We start from the raw sequence: 12,310 nt of genomic DNA on the forward strand, positions 1-12,310 counted from the left end.
CCGCGATTGTGACCTGGGGCCCCATTGGTCCTCGGAACGCGGCGCGCGCCGGGATGTGTAGTCTCTTTCCTAACCTAGCGCTGTTGCCGGGGGCAACGGTCCCATCTGGCCGCAGTGTGGGGCCGAAGCCCGGTGGCGGCCTCTGCGGATGGACATCGTGGGAGGAGGTTGGCAGGGTTGACTGGGCTCCCGCCGGGCTTGGCGGCTGGACTCCGGACAGGAGTTGCGGGGAAAGGGGAGCGTTCTGAGGCTGGGCTGGGAGGGCGGCGGGAGGGCGGCCCGGCGCCTCACCCTGTTTCCCTGTCGGGCCCACTTAGAGGAGCGTGGTCGGGAGTGGGTAGCTCCCGGCGGTAGGGAAGAGCCCGATGGCCTGACGGGGCCCGTGTTTTCAGGGGTAGGTTTACTTATTTTTAACAATTTGACTGAAGATTCGTTTGCGTACCATACAATTCACCCCTCTTCGGTGTACAACTCAGTTACTTTGATTTATAAGTTTACTGAGTGGTGCGGCCATCACCACGATCCAGCTTTAGGACTTTCCCGTCGCCCCAAGGATATCCCTCCTGGCCCTTTGCAGACCCTCCTCACTCCCACTCCCAGCCCCAGGCAACCACTGTGGTTCTTCGCGACTGTGCAGATTTGTCTTTTCTGGATGATCCTTATGAATGGGATTATACGGTGTGTGGGGTTTTTTTGTTTGGTTTTGGTTTTTGTTTGTTTGTTTGTTGTTTGTTTTGCATCTGGTTACTTTCCCTTTGCATGATGTGTCCGAGATGCAAGCACGTTGTTGTGTGTGTCTGTATTTGTTCTTTTCTTCTTGCGGGATAGTATTTCGTTTATGGATGGACCTCACTTCTCATGCATTCATTAGTTAATGGACTTTTGTGTTGTTTCCACTTCTTGTCTACTCTTATGAACGTTTGCATACATTTCAGTCCTCTTGGACTAGGTGGGAGCTGTCATACTGTTTTCTGAATTGGCCCCTGTACCATTTTACAATCCCCCATGACAGTGTATGAGCGTTCCAGTTTTTTCACATCCTCCCCCAGTCTTGTTATCTGTAGTTTTGATTGTAGGCATTCTAGTGGCTGTGAAGTGGGATCTGGTGGTATCGATTTGCATTTGCCTAATGGCTAGTGGCGCTGAAGGTCTTTACATGTGTTTGCTGGCCATTCACCTCTTTTTCTTTTTTTCTTTTTCTTAATTTCTTTCTTTCTTTCTTTCTTTCTTTTTTTTTTTTTTTGTTCAGGGCAGTGTCTGTCCATATTTTTTGCCTATTGGTTTATTTTTAATTGTGTGTTTTAAAAATACATCAGCCTGTGATGAAATGGATATAACACAAAATTTGCCTCTTTAACCATTATTGACTTATTTTTAAACCTAGGGAAACTTTCAGAAGAGCGAGATGCCGAAAAACCTGGTGTGGTGGTCGGGCTTTCCCTCTGACCCGCAGAATGGCCGGGGCCAAATCTTCTCCTTGAGCTTCAGTTACAAAAATATTAATAAAGGTAGCTGTCGATGTGCCTCTGCTTCCTCTTTACCACGTCCTTCCAGCTAAAAGCCCGTTAAAAGCAGGTATTCTAAATATTACTATCTAAATCTATTTATTCCATGCCCTACAATAAACATAGGAATCCTATGAAGGTCATAGTTATTACCACCTTTCTACAGATGAGCAAGCTGAAGCACAAAGTGGTTAAGTAACTTGCCCAGTGTCACACAGGCTAGGAATTCTCCACTGTTTCTCTTGGGTGTGGTTTTATTATTTTTTTTTTTTAAAGATTTTATTTATTTATTTGACAGAGAGAAATCACAAGTAGATGGAGAGGCAGGCAGAGAGAGAGAGGGAAGCAGGCTCTCTGCTGAGCAGAGAGCCCAATGCGGGACTCGATCCCAGGACTCTGAGATCACGACCTGAGCCGAAGGCAGCGACTTAACCCACTGAGCCACCCAGGCGCCCCTTGGGTGTGGTTTTATATTCACTGATCTCTGTAGTCAGGCTGGTGCTAGGTTAGTTAGTACTGCTGGTACCCAGCTCAGGCCTTAGTACCCAGGTGATTAAGATGGGGACAAGTAGGCAAGCTCACCAGGCAGAGAAACAGAGAATAAAAAGAAAAATAATTCACACTTACATGGAATCCTAGGTCTGGGTTAAATACTTTTCCTTGCACAAAATAATTGAGTTCAGGTTTGAAAGGCGCAGAGGACATAAGGTTGCCAGATTTAACAAAAATATGGGACACCAGTTGAATTTGAATTTCAGGTAACCAACAAATTTTTAGTCCGAAAATGTTGGAACATACTACTTTTTAGTGTAAAGATATTTGCATCGGATGCCTGGGTGGCTTGGTCAGTTAAGCATCAACTCTCGATCTCTGCTCAGGTCTTGGTCTCAGAGTTGTGAGTTTAGGCCCATGTTGGGCTCCGCACTACGAGTGGAGCCTAGCTTAAAAAAATAATAATAATAATTGGGGTCATACTTATATTCTAGAAATTATTTACTGTTTATCATCAATTCAAATCACCAGGTGTCCTGTATTTAATCTGGAAATCCCAGTAAGCTCGTTTTCCAAGTGGACAGGGAGGGGAAAAAAGGCTTTTTTAGGTCTCACAGTGAATTAAAAAAAATAGTAATAATGCATGGTCTTGCTAAGACATTCAGACAGTATGGGAACAACCAATGGTTGCCCATCTTGTCTTTTCTGCCTCACATAATATCATGCTGGCGACCTTATTATGCAGGCAGATCTCCCTTATTCCTTTTAACAGCTGTATTGTGTACCCTTATCTGCATGCACTCTTCTGGATCGCACCAGTTCTCTATGGATGGGTTCAGGTTTTTGACGAGTACAAACAATACTGCTGTGACATTCCTTGAACATGCATCTGTGTGTATGTTTCCGAGAGTAATTGTAGGTAAATTTCCAGACGTGGAATCGCCAGGGCATGGGGTCTCTGCATTTCCCACTCTCCTTGCTGTTGCTGTGTTCTTTACTAAAGGGGCTGCAGCAAACACACACCCACTTGTTTTGTATTTTCCCACTTTGCAAGATTTTAAACTTTTTGAAAACCTTTGGAAATCTTGGAGTACGTCATTTTTATTCTCTTAGGGACACATGGGAACTCTGAGAATAAGGTGAAAGCACTGGCCTCTCTCCCCCAAAGAACGTACACTAGCAGGTACACATAGCATGCAGCCGACTTTTGGTGGGTGGTGGTGTATCTGTCCGTAGCCTCTGCATCCTTCCAGGGCAGTGGTTTTCACACTTAAAAGTATGATATTCTGGGGGGCTCCTTAAATATACAGATTGTATTCGAGCCATTCTTTGTGAGAAAGCTGGGGACAGTTGGGTAAAGGAGGAGCCCTGATATGGGAAGCAAGTGGTGGTGTAACTGGCCAGGCTGTGAAGCGTGGTGGGGAAGAAGGGGGCCTTTGGTACCAGACCTGAGCTTTGAATTCGGCTCTGCTGCTCCACCAGCCAGGTGACCTCAACTGGTGACCTTGACTGGTGACCTACCCTTTAGGGGCTTTTCTTGGTCTCTTCTGTAAAAGGGGATGACAGTAACTGACTTAGGGTTACATGAGGATTAAATGAGATAATACAGCGTTGAGCAGAGTGCTGGGGACACCACTGGAGCCTGAGAAGCACTGGCTCTTCTCTTTAACATTTAACATGTCTCATTGAAGACCTGGCATAGAACGGTAATTCACGTGGTGCTGCTGGGTGTTGATGTTTTCATTGTCATCCTGGGGCTTGAAGGGAAGGCTCTAGCCGACTGCGAGGAGGGGTCTGAGCTCTCAAATGGGAGACATTGAAAGATATGAAATCACGATAGGAATGTCAGCTATTCTTTTTTTTTTTTTTAAAGAATTTATTTATTTATTTGACACAAGTAGGCAGAGAGGCGCAGAGAGAGAGGGGGAGGCAGGCCCTCCACCAAGCAGAGAGCCCAATGTGGTGCACGATTCCAGGACCTGAGATCACAACCTGAGCTGAAGGCAGAGGCCCAACCCACTGAGCCACCCAGGCGCTCCATCCTTTTTTTTTTTTTTTTTTTTTTTTAAGATTTATGTATTTATTTATTTGACAGAGAGAGGGAACATAGCAAGCAGGAGCGACAGGCAGAGGGAGAGGGAGAAGCAGTCTTACTGATCAGAGAGCCCGATGGCGGGGCTTGATCCCAGGACCCCAGGATTGTGACCTGAGCTGAAGGCAGATGCTTAACTGACTGAACCACCCAGGCGCCCCTGAACTTACTCTCTATTTTCTTTCTTTACTCCCTAGAATGGCTTCCATAAGAAGAGCCAGCCATCCCGCGCGCAATATTTTTGGTGATTTTAGTGATACTTCCTTAGAAGATTCAAAAATGGAAGAAATCAGAAACTTGAAAATCAGAAGTCTTACCAAGACAGGACCTGCTCATAGCAGATTTCTAAAAGGAAACCAAACCATGGGTGTAAAACACTCACTCCTGAAAGAGAAGGCTGTTGTGGATGGTGGGCACAAGCTCTCCTCAGGGAGACCCCTGACCACTGCCTCGAAGCTCAGGGCCAGCGCCGTGCTCACAAAACTGGCTCAGATAGAAACCAAGATTATGAACAGGAAGGCGCAGATGGTTTTGTCAGACATGGAATCTGACCTGAAGACCTCTGAGGAGAGTCTTCCAAAGAGCACAGACACAGTCCTTCCCAGGAGTACAGTCAAACTTTCTTCACACAGCCTGGAAAAAACCTCCCAGAAACAAGCCCATGAAATTCCTGTGGCTGAGAGCGGCGCGCAGAATGGGAAGGTCAGTAGGTTTCTAAAGAGGAGGGAACCACCTGTTGAAAATACTTTCCCTGAAGCACATTTTGGAAAAGAGAGGAATTTTCAAACACCCAAAGAGAAAAAACCTGCTAGAAAACTAGCTTCTCCAGACAGCGATGAGGAGGAAATGAAAGAGTTGCTTGGAAGCTTGATGGAATCTTCTAGAGAAAAAGAAACATACACGAGTCAACTTTTCAGAGGCCCCAGAGTCAGTGAAAAAGAACAGACAAAACTATTCTTGGTAAGGTTTGCATGTACTTATTATTATTATTATTATTATTATTATTTTAAGATTGATTTATTTATTTGGGGGGAATGGGGCAAAGGGAGAGAGAAACTTTAACCAGACTCCCTGCTGAGTGTGGAGCCGGAGACAGGGCTCGATCCACGACCCTCAGATCATGACCTGCGCTGAAACCAGGAGTCGGATGCTGCTACTACTACCGCTACTACTACTACTACTACTACTACTACTACTATCTTCTTCTTCTTCTTCTCCCTCTCCCCCTCCCCCTCCTCCTCCTTTTTAAGATTTTATTTATTTTAGAGAGGGCACAAGCAGGGGTAGGGACAGAGGGGTAGAGAGAGAGAATCTTTAGCAGGCTCCATGCCCCCTGTGGAGCTTGATGTGGGGTTTGATCTCAGGACACCGAGATCATGACCTGAGTGAAAATCAAGAGTTAGAAACTTAACTGACCCTCAGGTGCCCCACGTGTCCTTATTCTTAATGAAGCCTTGCGTCTGCTCTTTGTATCGTGGTGCGTCTGCCAAGGAAGGAGTTTGACAAGGAACTGTTGGGCTCCAGGCAATTCTGGCTCCCTGTTGTGGGGCCTGCTCTGCGGGTGACGGGGTTTGAGGCAGTTTAGGCAGTTTACCGTATCTGGAGGAAGTGTGCGCACCTCGGTTCAGCACTGCGTGTGACTGCTCGCCAGTGGCCCCACATCAGCGGCCCCACACAGGAGACGTGGCTTCGCTGCACTTGGATTTTTTTGAGTTGAGATGAAATTCACATCACCTAAAAGTAACATTTGCGAGATGAACAAGTCAGCGCCATTTAGTCCGTCCGGATGTTGTACAACCACCGCCTCTGTCTGGTTCCAGAACATCTTCAGCAGCCCAAACCCTGTACCCGTTAAATAATCACTTCTCATCTTCGCCTCCCCCAGCCCCTGGCAACTTCTAGCCGGCTTTCAGTCTCTATGGATTTGCCTGGTGGGGCCTTTTCGTAGACGTGGATTCGTCCAGTATGTGGCCTTCTGTGACTGGCCACTTCTGCTCCGTGTAATGTTTTCGAGGTTCCTCCACACTGTAGCACATGGCAGACCTTCATGCCTTTTCACAGCCGAGTAAGACTTCACTGCATGAATATACTACGGCTTACCTATCCGCCGTCCATGTTGGGCGGTTGGGTCTTTTCCACCTTCTCGCTGTTTGTCAGTAGTGCTGTTATGAACCTGGGGTACACATACCTGTTTGAGTCCCTGTCTTCCATTTTCTGGGGCTTTCCTTGTGAGTGCAGATACTGGGCCCTCCGGTCGTTCTGTGTGTAACGTACTGAAGCAGGGCCAAGCTGTCTTCCACAGCAGCTGCGCTATTTGCCTTCCCGCCACCGGTGCACGGGGATCCCACTTTCTCCACAGCGTCACCAGCCCTTGTGATCAGAGCTAACACTGGCGACTAGAGCCATATTCGTGGGTGTGAAATGATGGGAAAACTGCATTTTAAGGGGGAAAAATATCTGTATATACATTTTGATTCTGTTGAAGGTCCAGGCTACCATAGATCATATACTCAGGGGCCTTATTCATGAACTAATTTTATTTACTTATTTTAAAAAAATATTTATTCATTTGAGAGAGAGGGAGGAAGAGAGCACAAGTTGGGGGAGGGGCAGAAGAAGAGGGAGACCATCCGTAAGCAGACTCTGAGCTGCACACAGAGCCCGAAGTGGGACCCTGAGGTCATGACCTGGTCCCAAGACAGATGCTTAACTGCTTGAGCCACCCAGGTGCCCTTCAGGGGCCTTAATTTAGAAAAGGTGTAACTAACAAAATTTGTTCGAAAGCCGTGATATTTCTGATTATTTGTGGAATATTTCTGGTCCCAGTATTACCTTGTTTAGAGGTTGTAGCTTGACCTCTAGAAATGAGGGAGAGAAAGGGGGCACGGAATGAGAACTATTTGATCACTGATCCTTGGCCTCATGCCCCACTCCAGCCACATTGTTCATTGTTACCTGTTCGGTAAGTAATTTCACTTATTTCTGCCAAAGTAGGATCCGATCCCAACTCCGCCAAGAATCCTTTCGCCACCCAGTGAGGAACTTTCCAGCCCAAAGTCATTTCGGACATCACGTCTGCCAGGCTCACAGTCTGCAGACGGGACCCTCTGCAGCACGCGTTCTAGAGCTCGCTCCTCACAGACTCACGCTTCGGGGGACACAGCCACCCGCACGGCATCGCTTCCCATTACTGGCCCCTCTCCAAAGGCAGCCTCCGTGGTGCGGCAGGAGAAGCTGTCCTCCTCCCCCGGAAGTAGTGAGGCTGGGTCTTGTGAAGAGTCATTCTCAGAAGCTGCCGATGACAGCCTGAACGGTAACCCACGGCCCTGTGCCCAGCCGTCACCCTGGGTGGGAAGGGCGAGTCCATCTGGAGGGTCCCTGGCAGGGGAGGTGGGGTCACTGGGCATTGCCACGGGGAGTACGTGGCTCACGCTACAGCCTCTGCTCCCTGACCTCCTTTCTTGGTGGAGGGGCCAAGTCAGATTTTTGTTCCATCTCCAATGTCTTCAGTGACCCTGACCAGTGAGAGCAATGAGCCTAGGACAAAGTCCTAGAAGCACAGAAGGCGGTACAGCAGGAGGGCGACTCAGTGCTCCTTCCGGCAAAAGAGAAGCTTACCTCCTTTCTTTTTTAAAGTCGGAAAAGGAAATCTCTAACCAGTCAAATTAGAAATTTCTGTTATTTCAATGTTATTCAACATTGTTTTTATCTTTTTTCAAAAAAGATTTTATTTATTTGAAAGAGGGAGAGAGCATGAGCAGGGGGAGGGCAGAGAGAGAGAGAGCGCGAATCCCAGGCTGACTCCCCACTGAGCTCAGAGCTCCATACAGGGCTTAATCCCACAACTCTGGGGTCATGATCTGAGCTGAAACCAAGAGTCAGATGCTTAACCAACTGTGCCACCCATGTGCGCCAACATTATTTTTATCTTAATATTACATGTATTTTAAAAAGAAAGGAGGGGCGCCTGGGTGGCTCAGTGGGTTGAAGCCTCTGTCTTTGGCTCTGGTCATGATCTCAGGGTCCTGGGATCGAGTCCTGCATCAGGCTCTCTGCTCAGTGGGGAGCCTGCTTCCCCCTCTCTCTCTGCCTGCCTCTGCCTACTTGTTATCTCTGTCTGTCAAATAAATAAATAAAATCTTTAAAAAAAAAAAAAGAAGAAAGGAAAAAGATGTGTAGCCAACACTTACATCTTCCGTCTGGGGCGTGTCATTGTGAGATCCAAGTTAAACTGTGTCTTGAGGGCCCAGTGGGCACTGGGTTGTGCCAAGTGTTGTGTGGCGGGAGCTTGATGGCCAACAGGCCCACGAGCGCCTTGCCCCCTGCGTGCTGGGGGACCCGGAACTCATGACTCAGCAGTAAGGGAGGAAAAATGGCTTTTCCATGGTCTCAGCCGGGGCCCTGCCACAAAAGACAGATTCAGAGGAGAAAAGCATATAGATGTTAAGTAAATATCCAGTGTTAAGTTTTATGTGACATAGAAGCCTTCACAAGGAAACGGACTCCCGGAGAAACAGCTGTGTGTGAAAACTTTATGCTAGGCTCGAGGAGGAGTGGGAAGCTGTGGAAAAGCGTGATCGGACAAAAGGCAATGAGCTAGGGGTAGGAAACGGGCAAACTTAGAGGCCTGCTGGGGTTCCTCTTGGCATCCCCCCATCTTGGAAAGAGGAGGCTCCTTTCCTGCAGGGGGAGGGAGGGTACTTCTCACGGGAGGGTCTCATGAGCTGCTTCAGGGCAGAAGGACAGAGAATTCTCGAAGCACCTGCCATGGGTCAAGTTCCTTCAGCCTGAAATACTCAGGATGCCAGGGTGGCTGAGTCTCGGGGTGGTGTGTCCTGAACCCCATCACAGATTAATGTGGGTGTGAATGCCGCAGTGGGGCCGCAGCAGCTCTGCCGAGACGGGGGTAGGGGGGTATTGCCAACACAGGTGCCCTTCTTAGGGGTGTGAGAAGCCCCTTGGGACATCCTCTGTCTGTGGCTGCAATCTACAGGATAATGTGTGACACCTCGCTAACCGTGGTTTTGATCCTTGGGCCCGAGGGGCTGGTAAGTAAGTGTCCTTGCCCCCCAGCCCCATGTACGGCCAGTCCCACTGCCTCTATGCCCTCATGCCGGCCTGCAGGGCGCTCTCCTGGTGGCCGGTCCCTGCCCTCCGTCATCCAGATGTAGCCTCAGAGAAGGAGGCAAGCTCGGAGCGGTGAATACATTCTGAGTTTAGGGTCTGACATAGCTGGCATGGACGTCCTGGCCTCACCTCTTACTGGCTGTGCAGTCTTGGGCTCTCTGTGCCTCAGTTTCCTCATCTGCAAGGTGGGGACAGAACCATGCTTTTGAGACTGTGCATGCGAAGCACGGGCTGGTCCTCCACAGCAACATGTGCGTGTAAGCGTTGCCCGACATGATGAGGATGTTGTTCCTCAGCCTGTGCCAGCACTGTTCTAGAGTGCCCAAGTCCAAAATCACCCCAGTGCCTTTGCTCAGGCCAGCCGGGGCACCTTCCTGCGCAGATGCTCTTCTGGAGTTGTCTTTGCACCTGCCCTCCGTGTGAACTGTAGCGAGTGGCGGAGTCAGCTTGGGGGACGGGTGAGCCCCCAGGATTGCGGTGATGAGGGGGATTCATTCTGGGGCTTTGGACCGTCAGTGTTGGGGGGCAGGCAGTGTGGGCCTCGTCCCCTCGCCTCCAGCCCTGTGCCACTGCCACACACGTTCCCCCTCTCTCACCACACCCGCCCGCTTCCCGGGCTTCAGGGCCTGAACTGAACCACATCGTAGAGCTCCTGCCAGTGTTGGGTGATGTTCGCTGCCCTTCCGCCTGGAGGTGCGGGCTCATTTGTTGGGTCCAGAGGTATCTGGAATACCAGAATTCCACATAGGATTCTCTACTGCCAAGTCTCCAGCACCCATAAGTTCAGGAGCTGGTGACAGGCCATTTGGCGTGCCCAGTGCTGGTTCACTTTAGGCTCCTGTGCCCTTAACTGGCTCTAAATGGGAACTTGGACACTTTGACCTTCTAGTCTTGTATCTGCCTGAGGTAGCCCCCACCCCACCCCCCATATCTTGAGCACGTTTGACACCATGTGTCCTTCACTGCATTGCCGTCATCCAGTCATCTGGCCCTGTGTCTGTTTTTATAAATAAAGTTTTATTAGACCACAACCACATCCATTTGTTTACACTGAGTAACTGTGATACAGTCGAGGGTACAAAGTGGAAAATATTTAGGACTTTGGGAAGAGGCGTGTGGATCCCTGTGCCGGCTTCCTGCATTTCTATCCTAGCACTCCGCACTACCTCAGAAGGAAACAGATGAGTCAATGTTGCCCTGTTGCATTTTTGATTCCAGATTTTCGAATCAATCTTTTATCCCTTGAAGATCTGGCTCCAGCTGTCAGCGAGAACTCAGACCTGGAACAGAGAGTAAGTACAGCCATCACTTTTCATCGTCGGTGATGTGGAAAGGTTTGTAATGGTGGTGCTTCATTGAGGCCCATGGTTCTTAAACCCCAGGGGACTCTTAGCACGTCTGGAGACATTTTTAGTCATGACTGGGGTAGAGGGCGCTGCTTGCATCTGGGGGCGGCGGCCAGGGACACTGCTCAGGGTCCTGCACTGCACAGGATGGCCCCGCTGCAGACAGTGTTTGAGTTTGGAACGTCAGGAACACCCCTGTGAAAGATCCTGATTTGGGTGGTAACGGGACAAGGCTGCTTAACGTAGCAGGTGATCAAAGCAGGTCCCCCTTAAACCGCTCCGTAACGACGCCACGCTGACCTATACTCGTCCCAGTGCCCCGTCATGATTCTTGCCATGTTAGTAACCTCCTCACTCCCGAACGCACGTTGTAATAATACGGAATGATGACATTTTGGCAGAGTTTGTGCACGTGCCACCGACACAGGCTCCCGCCATCAGTGCTCAAATGCGGCAGCCCTGTGCCAGAGTGACTCACGGGTTCTGCTCCCAGTCCTGGGCCTGCCCAAAGCCACTGAAGGGCCAGTGCGGACCCTCACCTGCTGGGCCCCCTGGGGACCCATTCCAACGCAGCAGTATTCTGAGCACACTGCTTGGACAAAGCCACATGCCAGTTACCTCTGTCATTCTTCATTTTAGAAAGAAGGCCAGCGGGATGAGGCATCCAGCCGAAGCCCCCGGGCCGGGGGAGCCCCCACTCTAAGCGAGGTCTCAGAGTGCCTGAGTGAGCTATCGGCTCCCAGCCCGAGGCCGAAGTCTCAGGAGCCCACAGCGAGCACAGTGAGCTCGGCTTATTCGGAAGATTTTGAAACAGCATCCGAGTCGAGGGCCTGTTCTGAGGAGTCTCCCGACAGGACACTGGACACTTCGACAGAATTCTCTGCAAGTCTGCAGCCAGACCTTGCCCTGCCAACACTGAAGTCTCGGAAGAAGCAGGTCAGGGACATTACGAGAGTCCTTGTAAAGGAGACAGCCGTGCAGACCCTCGATCCCGCCTTCACCTACCAGTGGGCAGAGGGTAAGCGGATGCGCCCCATGAGGGGGCGCAGACTCTAGGGGTGCATGCCGCAGGCATCCTTGGAAACAACGATGCAGAGCTTCAGGGTCTGGGGGATCAGGTTGGCGTTGTTAGCCGGCTTGGGAGGTGCCTCAGGGCCACATTTCCTATTCTGAGGATGAGGGCCAGCTGCCTTGGGGGTTGGCCGCTGCCTCCCAAGCTCTAAAATGTCCCAAAAGGTTTCAGGTCCCACAGCGAAGGCGGTGGTTCACAATGTGGCGATCCTGTTCCCAGGGGACCTCAGCCAGGTTGGAGCCAGTTCTGGCTGTCGTGGCCGAGTGATAGTCTCATGGATGGAGGCGAGGGGCACTGCTCCATGTCCTGTGGTGCCCAGCGATGCCACTCACACCATCAGGGTTGAAATGCGGTAGCCCCGGGCCAACATTTCTCTTCACACCCAGTGTGACCTTCTAGACGTTTCTCTTGGCCCCAGCTTTAATCTTGGCCACCTGAATGGAAAGGTCCCTTTCTTTTAAGCCTCCCTCCGCTCTCTTTTCTCATCTTGATGGACACCCCCAGGGTTGCCAGAGTTTATCCCTGGGCTGCGTGAGGCAGGGTACGGTTCCCCTGTGGTGTTCATTTTGATTTGGGGCTGCTTAGCCATCGATCAGCCTGGGCTGCACAGCGGGGTAGGGCAGGGCCATTCTCTTGTTTCTCAGGGAGGAAAGTCAGGCAGATGTGGCAGGTCAGA

At 50.2% G+C, this 12,310-nt stretch overlaps 1 protein-coding gene across 5 annotated transcripts in view; it reads left to right on the top strand.

Annotated features, from left to right (window-relative positions):
• The first annotated feature begins 40 nt into the window (after positions 1 to 40).
• Positions 41 to 12,310, top strand: part of C2H19orf44 (chromosome 2 C19orf44 homolog) — a 16,476-nt gene continuing 4,206 nt past the window's right edge. The window contains exons 1-6 of one of the 5 annotated variants that reach the window (XM_059389311.1): positions 41 to 678; positions 1,385 to 1,575; positions 4,287 to 5,049; positions 7,084 to 7,402; positions 10,435 to 10,508; positions 11,202 to 11,580. In XM_059389311.1, coding sequence (XP_059245294.1) covers positions 4,288 to 5,049; positions 7,084 to 7,402; positions 10,435 to 10,508; positions 11,202 to 11,580 — 1,534 coding nt within the window. In that variant the 5' untranslated portion in view covers positions 41 to 678; positions 1,385 to 1,575; position 4,287. The remainder of the gene's footprint in view (positions 679 to 1,384; positions 1,576 to 4,286; positions 5,050 to 7,083; positions 7,403 to 10,434; positions 10,509 to 11,201; positions 11,581 to 12,310) is intronic. The other 4 variants (XM_059389307.1, XM_059389310.1, XM_059389309.1 and 1 more) reach the window with 4 other exon arrangements.

This window comes from Mustela nigripes, chromosome 2 (genome assembly GCF_022355385.1).
Source record: "Mustela nigripes isolate SB6536 chromosome 2, MUSNIG.SB6536, whole genome shotgun sequence".
NCBI lineage: Eukaryota > Metazoa > Chordata > Mammalia > Carnivora > Mustelidae > Mustela > Mustela nigripes.